Raw genomic sequence first — 18,369 nt, 5'->3', positions numbered from 1 at the left:
ATACTGTACTACAAATTGCCACCTACTAACACATAAAATTTATCCCCTTAATATAACACGATAGAGTAACAAAACAAAACTTTTCAAAGCTCAAGCATGCCACAAACTAAAACTACACTTAACCACACGATGGGCCATTATTATTTTCTTTTAACACAAACTCTTAAAATCGAAATACCATTGACCGATTCGATAAAATTAAAATTTCTAAAAATTAGATAACTGATTCAGAATAGTTCACGTTTTCACCTAAACAAAAATACAAACTCTCGAACACAAACTTAGTCATATATTTTTATAACTAATTAATAAAGTGGACATATCTTATATATATATATAATTGGGTCAGTACGTAGTGTATATATATATATATATATATATATATATATATATATATATATATATATATAGCTACTATATATATAGTACCAGTATGGTACGTACATTTTGTAGCCCTAGATTTAGAGGACAGTACATGCATATATGGTGTTACATAAACTACGTATCTACGGACAAAACATAATTATGTCACCGTAAGAAGCCAAAATCCACCCAAATATGTTCTTTCCTTTTTCGCCGCATGTGTACCGCATACCGCTGCTGCTCCTGCAGACACTACCGCGCGATCTCGGCATGCAGCGCAGAGTTGTATTCGACCTGCTCCATCTCCCACCGCAGCTTCGCCACCGCCGCGTCCGGAGCGGCGGGCACGTAGTCCTGCAACCGTATTAATTGATAGTAATGAAATACACAGGAGTATACAGTATTAATTAACATAAAGAGATTTCATCATAAAATAAATAATGTTCTTTGAATTTGCTTAAATTCACTCATTAGGAAATGTTAGTAACCTAGTATGTAGTACGAGGCGATGAACAATGTTTAATTTGGGTCTTTGTTAACGTTACTCTCATAAAGAGTTAATGTATTAGTATATATATATAGAGAGAGAGAGAATTGAGCTGATATATTTTCACAAGTACTGTACTATTTGGTCTCTCTCTCTCTCTCTCTCTCTCTCTCTCTATATATATATATGTATGTATATATATGAAACTTTTAAATTGCATGCGAATATCAATTAAATCCTCTATATTATGTATACTAACACATCAACAACCACAACAACCCATAGAAAGATCATTTTGAGGGGTTGATAGTGAGTTCGAAAACTAAATTTCATGCACAGCAACACATCAACAACAACAGCAACCAATAAACGGAGCATTTTCAGGGGTGGGTATAGTAGTTCGAAAACTCGACCAATTTCATGTGTACCAACACATCAACAGCAAAAGCAACTGATCAAAAGAGCACTTTGAGGAGTCAGTAGTAGCCCGAAAACTCAATTTCAGGTATGCCAACACATCAGCAACAACAGCAACCTATAGAAGGAGCATTTTGAGGGGTCGATATAGTAGCTCGAAAGCTCAATTTCATGTATACTAACACATCAACATCGACAGCAGCTAATAAAAGCAACATTTTGAGATATCAATAAAAATTTGAAAAGTCGAAATTTCTAGCAGTTTGAAAGCTCAATTTCATGTATACTAACACATCAACATCGCCAGCAGCTAATAAAAGCAACATTTCAAGAGATCCATAAAAATTTGAAAAGTCAGAAATTTCTAGAGTCAATTTCAACCGTTCATTGTTCATCCACCGCATTAGTCATGACAAAATACGACTTTACTGTTGACAAAAACATTCATTCACTGAACCTAATTATTATTAATTACTTCAACCAACTTAGATCAAATTCAATGAACTATAACACTCCCCAATACTAAATTTAAACCAAAAGGGGGCTCGCAAAATGACAAAAAGAACAAAAGGGAAATTAACTTTTCTTTGATCTAGAGTATAGGGTAAGTGTGGAAAAAAAAACCCTAATATAATTTAAGCGGAAAAAAGGGTTAGATTATATACATATATATATATAAAAAAAAATACCCTTATACTTTTTAAGGCCTAGCTAGTCTTAATTATCTCCTGTATTAAAAATTGCATTAATTATCACTCTCCATTTTGTCACTATCACAAATAGAGCCAAAAAAATAAAAAAAAATTTGATAAATTAGGCCGCAAAATTTTGCTTAGATGAGTTAGCATAACACATTATTTCAGATCTCAACATAAATTTAATTTACACTTCAAAAAATATATTAAAGAATTCAGATAACAGAGATCTTTATAATTCTACTGCATTATTTATATATAACTTTATGAGGGCGCGCGGTAACTGAGCCAAGCGTTAAAGTGCAAGCGATTTTTCCTCATAAACTCTAACCAAAATATATTAAGCCCGAATCTTAAAGCGAATTTCTTACCTCAAGCTTTTGGACGAGGTCTTTTGCGTTGGTCGCGGCGACGAAGAGGTGGCGCTGCAGCGGTTGAATGAAGCCGTCGTCGACGGCTTTGTCGATGAACGCCAGTAAAAAATTGTAGTACCCATCCACATTCAGCAAACCCACCTACAATTTTTCATTTTATCCTCTTCAATCTAAATCTTTTTATTGATACTTGAAAGTGAAAAGAGAGATCTGTCGTTTGGAATTTTAACTGAGATCGCCGGTACAAATTATTAGTACTAGCGGGCTGAGTGAGTCTCTACAGAAACATGCCACAAGCCCACGAGAGAGATTTGTCATTAGGATTAATTGCACAAAGGTCCCCGCAAACATAGTGAATTGCAAATATATTTAAAGTTTCACTTTTATAAGTTATTCCTATAAAAGTCCTAATATTTTCAGATATGTCCTAAATTATTAATACTAGCGAACTGAATCGTCACAGAAACACGCGATGAGAGAGATTTGTCGTTTAGAATTTAAACTGAGAACTAGTGGGCTGAGTCGTTGCAGAAACATTGCGAGTTTTTTTTTGGTAATTGAATGCGAATGAAAAGGAAACTGATGAGATGGGGGCTTAACTGGTTTGCTGTGGATCCCCAGCTGAGCCCATGCAATCACCTCCAGGAGCTCTTCAAGAGTCCCATATCCACCTGTCAAAAACAAATGAAAAGAAAAAAAAAAAAAAAAGAAGCTAAGGACAAACTATTGTTAATTATCTAGTACTTAAAACTAAAGATAAATTAAAGTGAATTAAAAAAAAATATTGTCATATGGTGGCGCGTTAAGACAAGGACGATTCAAGAAGGCCAGTAAAATAAGTAACTCAGATCCGATTTCGATTTCTGAATATATCGACTATAAATAATTGAAGAAAAAAGATGAGAAAGAGGAAGAGGAAGAGGAAGACCAGGCAGAGCAATGAAGGCATCAGAATGGCGAGCCATTTCGGCCTTGCGCTGATGCATGCTGGCCACTGCTCTCACCTCCCCAAATGTCTCCCCAGTAATCTACTACCCATCAAAAACACCCACCAAAAAAAAAAACAAAACAAAAAAATAAAATAAAATAAATTTAATAAATAACTAAGAAAAAAAAAAAAACATACATAGAAATTGTCCCCTACCTCTTTGCCCATTAGAGTGGTGGGAATTATCCTGGCACCAAAAAAAAAAAGGAAAAAAAACCGCAAAAGTTGTAAATAATAATAATAAAAAGATTAAAAAAAAAATTTTGAGTTTTTTTTTTAATGTGCTCACCCTAAGACATGGCCACCACCTTTATGAACAGCTTCAGAGACCAGCCCCATGAGCCCGACACTCCCTCCTCCGTACACCAGGTTCACCTTCCTCGCCACCTTTTTTTTTTTTAATATATAAAATCAATATTAGTAGTAGTAGTAGTTTAATTTGTTACACTCCGGTAACAAAGAAAACAGTTCAGAAATAATCTTAACACATGCGTGCGCACGTCGCAAGCGACTTATAAACAATTAAATTAGAAGTATGTAAGAAAACTTATATATATATATATATAAATAAAAATAAGTATATACCAACTCTTCTCCAAGCTCTACTGCGGCGGTTTGGTAGCTGTTCCTCTTCCCGGAGCTGCTTCCGCAGAACACACAAACCCTCCGAAACCTCGATTTCATCACCTTATTCCCCTCCTCCATCTTTTTTCTTTCTCTTTTTGCTTTTTCCTGTTCTTCTCTCTCTCTCTCTCTCTACTTTTTTTTCTTTTTCCTTTTTTTTTGGGTTGTGTATATGTTATTGTTACTCACAGCTGCTTTTTGGCTTTTGCGTTTGGGAACCGCAGTTTTCAGAGTTGTGCGCTTCGCTGCACAGCTAGAGAGAGAGAGGGAGGAGAGAGATGATGATGATGATGATGTGGGTCAATCTCTCTGAAAGCGCTTATTTATAAGGGCCCTTTTGGAACGCCCAGTTTGGCCTGGTAGTTTTGTATCGCAGTGGATAAAACACATGTACTTTTTTATATTTTCAAATTGCCCAATTAGTTTATAATTTTATTTTTTTTAAGAGAAAAATAATATATTATTCATTTCGTTTACTTTTTTAAAAAATAATGAGCTGTTAGAAATACGCAATCAATATACTTAAAACGCACGCGGGTCTTGATCGTGACTCAGCCCACCTCCCCTTACAGCGCAGAATGTTGGCTCATTTAAGCCGCGCGGGTTTTGATTGTGACTCAGCCCACCTTCCGCTACAGGGCAGGATGTTGGCTCATTTAAGCCAATAATCCTCTCTCCAGCACTTGCACATATTTACAGCATACAAGAATCGAACATATGAATCGAACATATGACCTCTGACTTCGATACCACTTGTTGAATTATTGGCGCTAACCATTAATCCCAAAATTTTGAGCTGTTAGAAATACGCAATCAATTTACTTAAAACATACAGATACAGCGCTCGTGGATCTTGATTGTGACTCAGGGACAGTCGGTCTCAATCAGTTTAAAATTAAATTACAACTTTGGACATTTTGGTTCTCAAACTATGACAAGTTTTAGTGCTCAAATTTTAGAAGTTGTTGTAATTTTTATCTCCTCCAATTCAATTATTTTAACTAAATATTGATAAATTATTGATATAAAAATAATTAGATTGTGTGAGACTTAGATTACAAAAATTTCGAAAGTTCGTGCAGGTGAGCATTAAAGTGTCACGTGTCTCTTAGTTTGAGGACGAAAAGTATAATTTATCCTATTGGAAAATTATAGGAGAAATTTGTAACCCGCCAACGTATGAAATTGAATATCTTTGATTATGACTTATTTGTTTGTCTCTAAATGTGTTTTTAATTAAAAATAATTTTTGTTGACTGTTAGTTTTTCATCATTATTTTTAAAACTATAGTTATTCCACTATTTTTATCTATTTTTATAAAAACTTAATACATAAAAAGGAGAAAAAAATATATGGATAGTAGTGAATTTTTTACCCATTTTTTTTTTCTATTTCTTTTCCTCACACTATTGATTTCATTAATTACTATACATTAGTATATATTCAGACAAAATTCATTACAATATTTTTCAAAGATAAAATGACATATGAATTTAATTTACAGTAACAAATGCATACGGATACTTACGGCTAAAAATAACTTCATTCTCATCCACTTTTGAGAAAATAAAATTATTCTTCTAAATTAGCTTTCAAATTAAAATTTGTCAACCCCAAACAGGTATAGAAAAATACAGAGAAAATGATAGTAAATGAGAGAGAAAGGAGGATACAAAAAAAAAAAAAAAAAAAAAAAAAAAAAAAAAAAAAAAAAAAAAAAAGACTCTCTCTACTATGAGAAATTTTTGCCTAACTATAGACACCATTTGATTGTTACCTTTTTGACTTATTTCCGTGTCTCCTATTTATTCTACGTATTTATCATACAAATTAATTTTTTTTTGTCAACAAACGAGTTTAATACGGATTTGAATTTCATATGCAAAATTGTTAAATGTAGATTTAATTTTATTTTGACTGAATTAGATTACGAATAGAATAATCTGTATCGAAATATATAGTCCAACAAATAGTTGGTGAAAGCGTACAAAATTTATCTGAAATATGAACTATATACTTTGACTTCAAAATTTTAAAATGTCGCCTACTTTTACAAATTTAATTAACATAATAAAATTATGTCAACTATAAATTTTTTAAAGTAAGAAATTACGTTAAATTTTGAAGTCAAAGTGCCGCAATCGTATGTATTTTCACAATCTATGCTATATCTGAACGCATTGCCGACGTCGACAAAGATGTGGACGAGATTGAAGAGAGAAGCGCGATGTCGGCATACCGCGATAGAGGAAAAATGGTCAGTTTATTAAAAATAAAGACTTAATTTGTAAAATCTAAGAAAATGACATATTTTTTGGATTTTTTATACAAATTGGCCTTGGAAAAAATACCTTGTTATCTATCTAATTTTTTTATAAAAAATAATCTTACAAAAATTTCAAATTTAATTTTTAGTTTTTTAATCAAGAAAACAAAAATTATGAAAAATGTATTTTTTATAAAAATTTTATTCATAAAAATAATTATTTATGATTTTTGAGAAATCAAACACAATCATAAAAAAAAAAGTTATTTTTATTCCGAGAGATATCCTCTTATAAATTATGAATAAAAATATTACAGAAACAGTCCTCGAAGTAAGACAACTTTATCCGGCATCTATTATGTGGAACTAGTATAGTAATTCATCCGATACGACGGATAGATAATAAGAAAAAAATATAAATTACATCGACAAAAAAAAAAGAAAAAATAACAATAAAAAAGACAATGATGAGAGGTAGGAATCATCTTGTCGATGAACGAAAGTAACAGCAGAAGAAAAAAAAAGATGAATGACTTAAGCTGATTCAAAGTAAAGCCAATACTTAACTATGAATGAAAAGTTACCGTATAATAATTTTTAAAAAAATAATATAAAATTGTGTGAATTTAAAAAATTATGATGGACGATTGGTAAAACTGCTCCGTACTGTCCCGATAAAATTATTGTCCTTTTAGTACTATTGGATCGGGTTATGTTGGGTGGTACCCGTTATACCGTCTATTCTCCACAAAAGCTTCATTGAATAAAAAAGTAAGGTACATTCTAGGGTTTCCGTACCCTCTCCATAAAGTAGCCGCCCGCACGTGCGAACCGTCCACCTCCCTCGGAAATTCACACGCCTACTTCGCCCTGCAGCACTATTCACACTCTCACTCTTATTCACTGTCCACAACGCAGAAATTATTGCCTGCACCCGGTGTACTTATATGTTTCATGTACTGCACCTAAATTTTAATAATTAATATTTAAAATTAGATTTTAATTTAGTAGATGTGATTTATGCTGTCTCAAAAATTCGCATACAAAATATTATAAATTTAAAATATATTGTTTGTTAAAGTATTAAGTGGTTTCGTAAATAAACAGCGTAGAAACTGACGTTATTTGATTTTTGAAGTAACAATTTTCAAATTTTACTGTTTCTGATACACTCACTTTTTAGATTTTATATACTCAGTGAATTTCGATTTGAAGAGCTTAGTGTTAAATTGTTAATGCTGATTAGAGGCCTATAAATTAGTACGGTATTTTAAGTCATTTTCTAAGTAATTTAATATTTCATTTCTTCGCAATTATATATCTCTCTTTCTGGCATCTATTCTTCGAAGGTGCGGGGTCATAGCTGATATCAAAGCCAATTATTAATTAAAAGTGTGAGATGAGTTTCAACTGAGATAGGGTCATAAAACGAGTAGAGCGCAAGAATTTGAGCATTGCTCCCCCATAAAGTAGGCTATAGCTAGCTAGACAAGTCTCACATCATTTCATACTTATGAGTGTATTTGAGTCTGATGATAACGTCAGGACTTAAAGGGAGAAAGAATATAACACTACCAAAAATTTAGAATAATCCTACCGACCGTCCCTAGAGCAAGTGGCAAAGGGCTTGGTGGTTGGTACCCGAGACCCAAGTTCGAATCCTAGCTGATTCATATTTCTAGCTAAGTTTATTTCTAAATGAAATAAACGAAGCGGGTAGCGTGCTACCTATCTCTCAAAGAAAAAAAAGAAAAAAAGAAAGAATAATCCTACATATAAGATATAGTAGAATCAAATTTCTTCACCAAACTATGACATTTTGAACAATGGCTGAATAGATCGCACTAGCAAGATTGAGACAGACCTGCCTATTTTTTAGGAAAAAAACGGACGCTGCACGGACTACTGAGAAGGGACATCTATCATGGTATTATTATTATTATTATTATTATTATTATTATCAGAAAGCCGGTTATGCGATGAACCCATATATACACCTGGTGCAGGCAAAATATTTGTTAAAAAAGCACAGTAATTCCTAGTCTAGGCATGTAGGATGTGCTTTTAATGCTTTATCTTAATTCCCCACTGCTTCTGAATCATGATAGTAGCTTATGCGTAGGAGCAGCAGCTACTGCTGTCCCAAAAAAGTGGATGGAATTTGGGAGATGGGGAAAGTTCATTAACCTCCTCATAGAAGTAAAAGTGTAAAAGAAAACAAATAAATTTAAAAATAAAACAATCTTTTTAATTTGGGACCATCTTAATTACCACATGAAAGAGAGTCAATTATGATCTACCCATAAAAAAAAACAAAAGTGAATATCTTTATCTTTTTAATATTAAAATTTGAACAATATTATTTATACACTGTAAAAAAAAATGTAGATCGTACATCTACTTAATCAAGTGGCCAATAATATCTCAATGTCTTATTTAACATTTTCTTAGAATATTAAAAATTTATTAAATTTATGAATTTTAGAATGGAATACGTAAGAGCTGTATTTTTTTTTTAAAGTGTACACGTAGAATATTTTTTAATAATTATATTTAACACTCTTGCTCACGAGTTTGATAGGGGCAAGATGTGGTTTTGAATTAAACGAAACAAATTTAATGAATCGAAAATCTAGCAGGATCAAATTTAGAATCTCCATTATGCTCCAAAATCATACTAGAGAATATAAAATAATCGCTTACATAAAAATAATTAGAAAAAATTTTAAAAGCCACCTGTGTGGTTTTACACTCTCTCACTTTAGTATTATGTGGTTTAAAGTGCATCAATTTAGTATCATGTGGTTTTATTTTTCTCTTTTTATTATCTATTTCACTATTTTTTTTATTAAATTAGCGACAAAGTTAAAACTAAAAGGTACTAAAGTGAATATTCGATAAAATCTAGAGAGGGTACCTGAAGTTTTTTGTATATAATTTAATGAAATATTAACAGAGAAATTAACGAAAAGAAAAAAAATGAAATCACAAGATACTAAATTGATAATTTTAAACCATAGGGTGCTAAAGTGAGAAAGTGCGAAACCAGAGGAATGGTATTTAAAATTTGACTAAAATACATAAAACTCTCATGTCAAAATTCGATTTTTTCCTTCCCCTTGTCATTTAAAAACATACACTTTTCCTTCTTGTAAAATAAAAAATATTCACTTCATCTTCTACCGTTAGTAATCCGTTAGGGTTCCATTTATAAAATATTATTATACATATTTTATGCCAAAAATACCCTCAGTCTTTTCTCCTATGATTATGGTGAGGGGCAAAATAGTGAGGGACAAAATAGTCATTTTGTCATCACAGTTCACACCGTATTTTCTGTGAACATTTTTTATTTTATAAGATGGCAAAGTGTAGATTTTTAAGTGACATGGGGGTAAGTAAAAAATCAGATTTTGACAGATTTTTTTTTTTGTAATTAGCCTTAAAGTTTATCCTAAATTTTATTTCGTAACCTTCTTGCGCTCTACATTGGCTCATGTGTTTCATCATTATTAAAATTTTGAACTAAAACTTCAAATGTTTGGTTAGGGGATAGGGATAGGGATAGGCCCTTATCCCCCCCTTTATACCCAAACGCTAATTTTTTACCCGAGAATAGTAATTCTCGGTTATCCCCACCAACACCTCCATTTTCTATATAAAACTATCTAAAATTATTCTTATCCCCGGGAACAATCCAATTTTCATCCAAACGTTATTTTTCTTATCCCGATACTTGTACCTATCCCTGTAATAGCTAATTCTTGCTTATCAATTTTAAGGTTGTAGGATGCATATCCATACATAGCATATATACCCATAGCATTTCTGAAATAGAATAAGATCTAATACAACATTAGAATAATAGTTTGGCAAAAGGCTTGGTGGTTGGTACCCGAAACCCATATTCGAATCCTAATTGATTCATATTTCCAGCTAAGTTTATTTCTAAATGAAATAAATGAAGCAGGTAGCGTATTACCTATCTCTCTCAAAAAAAAAAAAAGGAAAGAAGATTGGCAAAAACATTGTTAATTAAAATTACATGCAGTATAAAATATTTACATATAGAATAATTTGGAATTTGTGACCGGCTGATTGAGAACAAACTTGAAATAATTTTTAAAAGCTGGCAAAAAGCCTGATGGTTGGTATTCGAGGTCCCAAGTTCGAATCCTAATTGATTCACATTTTCAGCTAAATTTATTTTTAAATGAAATAAACGAAACGGATAGCATGCTATCTATTTCTAAAAAAAAAAAATTTAGGCTAAATTACAGAAAACCCTCCTGTCAAAATCTAATTTTTCATTTTTCACTCCTGTCATTTAAAAACCTACACTTTGCCCCATTATAAAATGAAAAATGTTCACAGGAGGGTACGGTATGAACTATGATTATAAAATAACTATTTTGCCCCTCACCATTTTGCTTCTAATCATATTCACAAAAGAGAAGGCTGAGGCTATTTTTGGCATAAAAAAATATATAATAATATTTTATAAACGGAACCCTAACGGATTACTAACGGCAGGGGCGAAGTAAATATTTTTCATTTTACAAAGAAAAAAGATGTAGATTTTTAAATGATAGGAAGGAAAAGTAAAAAATCGAATTTTGACAGGAGATTTTTAGATAATTTAGCCAAAATTTTAACAGCTGGCGGGGTTTCCCAAAGTGAGCCGAAGTGGGAGATCGGAGCAGTAAAGATGAATGATTTGGATGCCACATTTTTACCATGCTCTCTGCAGAAAATAATTAGGAAAGAGATAGTAATATTGAGAAAGAGAGAGAGAGAGAGAGAGAGAGAGTAAATGCATGTACAGTGATCTCAACAAGAAGGGTTTTTTTTTTTTTTTTTAAGGATACACTTTAAATGTCATATATGTAATTTTGTATTTTTTTACTTTAGTATTTTATAATTTAAAGTGTATCAATTTAGTATACTGTGATTTTATTTTTTTCTTTTTGCCGGCTTCTCCGATAATATTTCGTTAAATTATATACAAAAATTTTCAGATAGCTTATTTAGGTTTATCGAATATTCACTTTAGTATCATTTAGTTTTAAGTTTGTCACTGATTTAATGAAAAAAAATTACTGAAGGGAATAATAAAAAGAGAAAAATAAAACTATAAGGTACTAAATTGATGTGCATTTTAAACTGTGGAATACTAAAATAAAAAAGTGTGAAATCACAGAGATGGTATTTAAAATTTTTTCTATTTTTGATATATAGTGATTATTTAAGATAAAAACATTTGTGTTTAATCATTCTTATTGAGCCTTATGGCATGGGGAGGATATAATTTGGCGTAATACTAATATTTCAAGTATGTTATTCTTAAATTTGTGATTGTATTATTAATAGGGTTGGCAATTTAGCTTGCTGTTCGCGAGTCAGCTTGTATCCAAGAGGATTTGAGCCGATTCGAGGTGAAGCCCACACTCTCAACAATGAAGGAAATGTTCTCATGTGACAAATTTAAAAAAAATAATGTATAGAAGATATAGACATAGACATAGATAATTTTTGACTTGATGCTGCATTTTTTAAGAACAAAGTTTCAAGAGCAAAATTGATTTTTTTATAGATTTTTTTAAAAAATCGGTATGAAAAAAAGCTTCTGTGCTTGATGTTCATAATAATGTTTAGGTAACTTCGCGTGCAAATTAAGATTCTTTAGTGTACATATTTGATACATTGAAAAAATTACACATGCACAAACTTCTTACTAGAATGTAGATCTTACACTCTTGCATCAAAAAATTAATATAATTTATTTAAAATTTTTATTTTAAAAAAGTTAAAAACATGATTAATCTAGACCACAAAAAAGACTAATTAAATATAAGATTTATACCTATCTACAGAATGTTTGAATAATATTGCTCAAAAAAAGCATATGCCAAAAAGAAATTGAGAAATGGATAAACATATCATGCATGATGTTTATCCACTCTTTATGTTTGCTACATAGGGTGCATATTGAACTTTGCTTTGACTTTTACCTTCCAACATGAATAATAATTCAATACCTTAACATGATTAACATAGAAAATTTGATAGTAGAAGTGGAAGAGACAGTGACAATTTTACATTGAAAATATAGAGTTCCATGTAATAAAAATAGAAAAAACTTCAAATGCTACGTACTCCTATAGTTTCGTATTTTCTCACTTTAGTATTCTGTGATTTAAAGTATATCGCTCTCGTACTTTGTGATTCTAATTTTTTATTTTTGTTATCCCCTCTACTATTTTTTTTTTATTAAATCGGTGACGGTTAAAACTAAAGAGTACTAAAGTGAATTTTCGATAAATAACAGGTGGGGTATCTAAAATTTTTGTATATAATTTAACGTAAAGTTAAAAGAGGGACCGTCGAAAAGGAAAAAATAAAACCACATGATACTAAATTGATACACTTTAAACCATAGGATAATAAAGTGAGAAAGTGAGAAAATGTGAAACCACATAGATGGTATTTGAAGTTTACCCATAAAAATATAGAATTTTATAAAATTTGGTTCCTGTATGTTTCAATACAGATTATTTCTATCAGAGTTGATCACCGCATCAGATATTTTATTATTGAAAACTTTCCAAAATATAGTACTCTAACTTTTAGAACTAGACTGGAATACTATCAATAGCACCAAACTATTAGTCCTATTAGGTTTTTGACCATTTGATAAAAAAAATGTACGGTTCGAACGATGCAGGCCCTCTAAGGTTAAGTGAGTTATTGGTTTAATAGTATAGACTAACGAAAAAAAATAGCAAAAGATTTAAATTTAACGACGAAAAACTTGATAGCACAAAATACTTGGTGCTATAGATAATATCCTAGTCGGACTTCTACTTTTTATTATTTATATATATAAAATAACTATAATAAAGAATACTTTTTTGGCGTTACCCAATTTGGAGAAGGGACCAGTAATTAGAACCGGTACCCAATGATTGCAATGAGCTGCCACGCTTACAGTGGTCCTTAAAATGGTCCCAACCCTAAGTTAACTTACATGCTACTTGCTAAGACCAAGGCATAAATGGATGGAGACCTTTCATTCTTAGGGATCGTTTGGTTCGGATACGTCGAGATCAACGTAAAATGGTAAAAGATAATTTTTATAAAAGAAATTTTGGTATTTTTTTTAGACATTTTGTAGTATTTGGTTTCAAGAAAAAATTAGTTTTTATGAATAGTTGTTGGATTGAAAGATAAAAAGAATGAATAAAAAAAATAGTTTCCATTAATATTTGTTTTAATATCTGTTTGGTTCGGTAGCAAAAAAAAAAATAAAAGAAGCAAATTTTAGGCAGAGGAGTTTTCGTTTTTTCTAGAGAAACGGTAGAAAACAAAGCTGAAAAACGGCGAAAAATAAAAACTTGATTTTTTTTCGACATTGAAAAATATTGTTATGTTGTGCCAAACAAATGGAAAAGTATTTTTTATATTGAAAATAATTTTTCGTTTTACGCTGAACCAAAGTACCAAACACCCCCTAGTAGTTGGAGGTAATTAGAAAAGCAATGCATTTAAAAACGCTTTATTTATAATTATATAAATTATATTTAGTTAGATATAGCAGATTACATAATAATTATAACTAATTTATTTAGCTACACATATTTAAAAAATATATTTTCAAAATTCTGTAATTTTATAAATTACTTTCTTCAATTGTAAAAAATATAAGAAAAACTTCATATATCACTGGTGTGATTTCACACCTTTTTATTTTAGTATCGTATGGTTTAAAGTGTATAAATTTAGTATCCCGTGATTTTATTTTATTTTTTTTATAATTCTCTCCACTAATTTTTTTTCGTTAAATCAAAGACAAAATTAAAATTAAAAAATATGAAAGTGAATATTCGATAAATCTAGATGAAGTATTTAAATTTTTTTTATATAATTTAATAAAATATTAATAAAGGAGCTGATGAAAAAAAAATATTTTTTTAAAAAAATACAAAACTATAAAATCAATTCAAATTGATTTTATAAAATTTTTGCACTTAAAATATAAAATGTACGAATTTATCTCGCCATATTGAGCGATAAAAATTAATTCCATAAAATACAAAACCCGCACATGCAGAAAATTAAAGCTGTGATGTAGAAACCCAAAACGAGATCCCCATCCTTTCATCCTTCCCACATTCGCACACTCCTGATCCCTACAATGATAACAAATAATAAATACTAATTAAAGGCTCCGCGCTTCACGACAAAAAGATTATATAACAGTAAATTATTATTATTATCAATATTATCTTTTTTTTCTATTATGCATTAATATTTTTAAATATTATTTTATTGCAGATCTTTCGCGGAGAGTAGTTCGAACTTGTAAGTGTTCCCGATTAATAAGTTTGATGCGGCGGAAAGGTAATACAATAGTAAATTATTATAATTATTAATATCACTTTAAATTAAAATTTTAATTTTGAATGTAAATTCAAATATCAAAATCAAAATAAAAAAAATTAAAGTTTGAAATCAAAATCTACAAAATTTAAGTTTGAAATCAAAATTTAAAAAATTTAAGTTTGAAATCAATTTTAAAATAATTTAAGTTTGAAAATCAAAATTTAGATTCAATTTAAAATTTAATTTTTAAATTTAAATACAAACTCGGCGAGTGTGGGCCCCACCGAAGCGAAGACTGCCGTACAATTTTTATTTCCCCCGTTCATATAATTAAATTTAAAATTTAATTCTAATTTAAATTTAAATTTAAAATTTAAATTTTTATATGTGATCAATTACTACAAAAAGAAAGTTAGAAAAGGAAAAAAAAAAAAAAAGCAAAAGAGAGAGAGTGTAGTGGTCCACCGGGAAAAAAGCCAAATAATAATAATAAAAAAAACCCGCTCCGCGCCGGCCTCAAGCCCGCGCGCACGCGCGCCCATCCCACGCCGCTCGCACACTGCGCACCCTCGCCGGCCCGCCCGCAGCCCGCCGCTCGCGCCCACGACCGATTCGCCGAACACGGCCGGCTCGTGCCCGCCGCCAGTGGGGCGGCCAGGGATCTTCCGGTTCCGCAATCATGTATTGATAAAAAATAAATATTTTTATAAAATTTAAATTATTATATTTATTGTTTTAAAAAATAATATTTTTGTCAGTAAATATATTTTACTGTTATCAAAATTTATATAATTATGGGTTAAAAAAACTAACTATAGTTTTTCTTCTTATATATATAATTTACATGATTAATTTCATACAAATTCCTACAAACATAGTAGATTATAAATATAAACCTACAAAGTTTTGATGTATTCAAATATATTCATGTCGTTAGGATCTATTAAAAAAAAATTAATTAACCATTGATAAAATACTTAAACCTAATTAATTAATGATGTGAATTGATATTTTTACTCCTCTTTGCTTAATAGTTGGGAGTTTTAGAATAATATATTTGTGATGGTAAAAAAATTATTTTACTTATAAAATAAATAGTATTTTAATAGTAATAAATCAGAGGGACATATTTAAAAATATTAGCATTTTTGTAGAAACAACATATAAAAGTTGAATTTTGTAGTAATATATTTGCAATTCACTTTATTTGTCTTAAAATTAACCTTTCTTTAAATAATATCTAATATATTTTTTAAAAAAATTCGAAAATATTTTGTCTATTTTTGATTGATGAAAATATTTTTATTAATTTCAAAAAAAAATCTTTAAATATTTTTAAAATTTATAGAATTTACTAGTAAGATTTGAAGTCCACAAGCATATTTTAATAATTTCAGAATTAAAAAATGTTAATTAATTAAGTAATTAAATTGTTCCGTAATTAATGGCCGATGCGATATCGGAGTCGAGTTGTAACATCAAGCATTTAATTACGGTCCCATCACCCATTTCGGGGGACGTTTTGGAGGCGCGTGCGATTGTGGGGTCCGCGTAGCGAGGAGGCCGCCGTGGCACGTGCGGAGCGTGTGAGACGAGGGTGACGTGTTGCTGCATTGTGATTGGACGGTTGGAGCGTGGGTCCGTACGACGATGCTGGTGCCAAAAAGGAGGAATTCTACACTATCACACTTGCACCACGTCATCAATAACAAGCCAATCATATTTCTTCTTTTCAAACAAAAGTACAATAAAAATATTTTTTTACAATCATGATGGGACATATATTTTTAAAAGGATTAATTTGATTTGTTTGTTACGCCACGTCACTAATATACCCGTTGCATTTTAGAATTTTTCGCCAAAAAGAGCTGTGGTTTCAACTTTGAAAAGATTGATTTTTTTTTTAAATAAAATTAATTTTCTTTTTTTTTTTGCTAATATTTAAAATAAATATATTTATTAAGATACCGTTTGATTCGAATATAAATAAAAATTGTCTATTTCATAAATAGGTATAAGTTCAGACAGAAATAAAAAGTAGACTAATTTTATATTTTAAAAAAAATAAATTAATTTTAAAAATAATAAATAATGTTTGAATGGAAAAAATAAAATAAGAAAGGTAATAGGTAGTGAGAATAAGATAGAATTTAAATAAGATAGAAAGCTAAAAAATATTTCAAATCTCCTAACTTATTTAGACTATGAATCATTTTAAATCAACTATCTTATATTTTAGAATTTCGATTTTACTATCAAAATTTTAATTTGTTTGATTTGAGTCAGTCAACGATACTTTAACTTTAAAATTTAAACTAATTACTTTAATTATTTATAATTACAAGAATTATATAAATTATATTAACGAAATCTATAAAAATAAACAATATATTCAAATTTTGAAGTCAAAATATCGTTAACCGATTTAAATTAAACAAACTGAAATATTATATAGTAAGATTAAAATTTTAAAAGTTAAATAGCCAATTCAAAAATAATCTAAAATTCGGATAAAATTTTGATATTTTTATCTAATTAATTTCGTGCAATAATGTCACCTCAAGAACCTTAACCCCCAACAAAGGAATATCTCGTAGTACGTCATTAATGACGTTTTTTTTTTATTGACATTCATTTTTCCCAAATAACATGGCAAACTATATTAATGTGACTTTTAATTAGTTTTGAAATAGAAGGTTTTGAAAATATCATTAACCCAGTTAAATCAAACAAACTGCAATATTATATAGTAAAATTAAAATTTTAAAAAATTAAATAGCTAATTTAAAATAATTTAAAATTCAAATAAATTTTTGATATTTTTATCTGATTAATTTCGTGCAATAATGTCACCTCAGGAACCTTTAACCCCCCCCAAAGGAATATCACGTAATACGTCATTAATGACGTTCTTTTTATTGACATTGATTTTTTCGTAAACAACATGTGCAAATTACATTAATGGGACTTTAATTAATTTTTAAATAAAAGGTTTTGGACCAATATTCAACTATTTCTAGTCATATACTCCTTTGCCCTAATTAATGACACAACATTTTGCCATTTTGGCCAACCTAGTATGACCTCTTCAAACAACCTATTTTTGTCAAAGTTTCCTCAGCATGATAGAAGGCCTACGTCAGCAAACTTGTGAATATTCCAGCTCATATATGGTGAATATATAATAAATTATTTACGCAATAAATATAATAAATCGTAATTCGCAATCTCTTACACTTTGTTTGATATTGGTACAGAATAGGGGATAAGTGGTTAATCGCCCATATCTTGTACCCCAAATAAGGTGTTTTAGGCGGGAACAGTAGTTCCCACCAGCCTTAACGGTTATACTGGTATAACCCGTTAAGGGTGGTGGGAACTACTGTTCCCGCCCCTAGGTTGGAACAAGCCAATCCCAAGTTTGTACCGGGGGCATATCTGGAAAATACTTCCCTTCTCTCTGCCGTCGTCGCCTTCTTCTCCATCTCTATAAGCGCTAACCCCACTCGCTTCTCCTTCGTGGCCTTCTTCTCCATCTATGGAACCCCTATGCCCTCCTTCGTGTCTTCGCCATCTTCACCGTCGCTGCAAATTGTAGATCTGAGGGTGCTCCATCTTTGGAATTCCCTTGCCCTTGTCAGATCTAGGCTTCGCCGACGTCGCCGTCACTCGAAACCCTCCGATCTGAGGACCCCCGTGGCCAGGGCAGCCTCTCTTCGCCTTCTTCTCTATCAAAGGAACCCCCGGGCCTTTATTCCTCTCTTCGTAGCCT

The 18,369-nt window shown here is 30.6% G+C and overlaps 1 protein-coding gene across 3 annotated transcripts; it reads right to left on the bottom strand.

Annotated features, from left to right (window-relative positions):
• LOC109727726 (cytokinin riboside 5'-monophosphate phosphoribohydrolase LOG5-like) lies at window positions 224–4,252 on the bottom strand. 3 transcript variants are annotated; one of them, XM_020257908.1, is made up of 8 exons: window positions 3,910–4,252; window positions 3,614–3,711; window positions 3,481–3,511; window positions 3,265–3,364; window positions 2,937–3,007; window positions 2,334–2,477; window positions 1,279–1,385; window positions 224–717 (listed from the first exon to the last, which is right to left on the bottom strand). In XM_020257908.1, the coding sequence occupies exons 1-8, from the start codon at window positions 4,027–4,029 to the stop codon at window positions 507–509; spliced, it is 882 nt and encodes a 293-aa protein (XP_020113497.1). In that variant the 5' UTR covers window positions 4,030–4,252; the 3' UTR covers window positions 224–506. The 3 variants fall into 3 exon arrangements, with proteins under 3 accessions (XP_020113497.1, XP_020113499.1, XP_020113498.1); XM_020257909.1 differs by having other exon boundaries at window positions 616–717; window positions 1,264–1,385; XM_020257910.1 differs by lacking the exon at window positions 1,279–1,385 and having other exon boundaries at window positions 3,910–4,250.

The sequence above is a fragment of the Ananas comosus genome, linkage group 22, assembly GCF_001540865.1.
Source record: "Ananas comosus cultivar F153 linkage group 22, ASM154086v1, whole genome shotgun sequence".
Lineage (NCBI taxonomy): Eukaryota > Viridiplantae > Streptophyta > Magnoliopsida > Poales > Bromeliaceae > Ananas > Ananas comosus.
The sequence above is the reverse complement of the archived record's forward strand: the minus strand, read 5'-3'. Positions and strand labels throughout refer to the sequence as shown.

Bases quoted from the DNA above. Each gene is read 5' to 3' on its own strand.
- LOC109727726 (XM_020257908.1), bottom strand. From the start codon at position 4,029: ATGGAGGAGGGGAATAAGGTGATGAAATCGAGGTTTCGGAGGGTTTGT. The intron at 1,386-2,333 runs GTAAGAAATTCG...CTCCTTCTATAG, and splicing joins ACCTCGTCCAAAAGCTTGAG to GTTGCTGTTGTTGCTGATGT. The intron at 718-1,278 runs GTACACATGAAA...ATACGGTTGCAG, and splicing joins CTTTTGCTGTTGATGTGTTG to GACTACGTGCCCGCCGCTCC.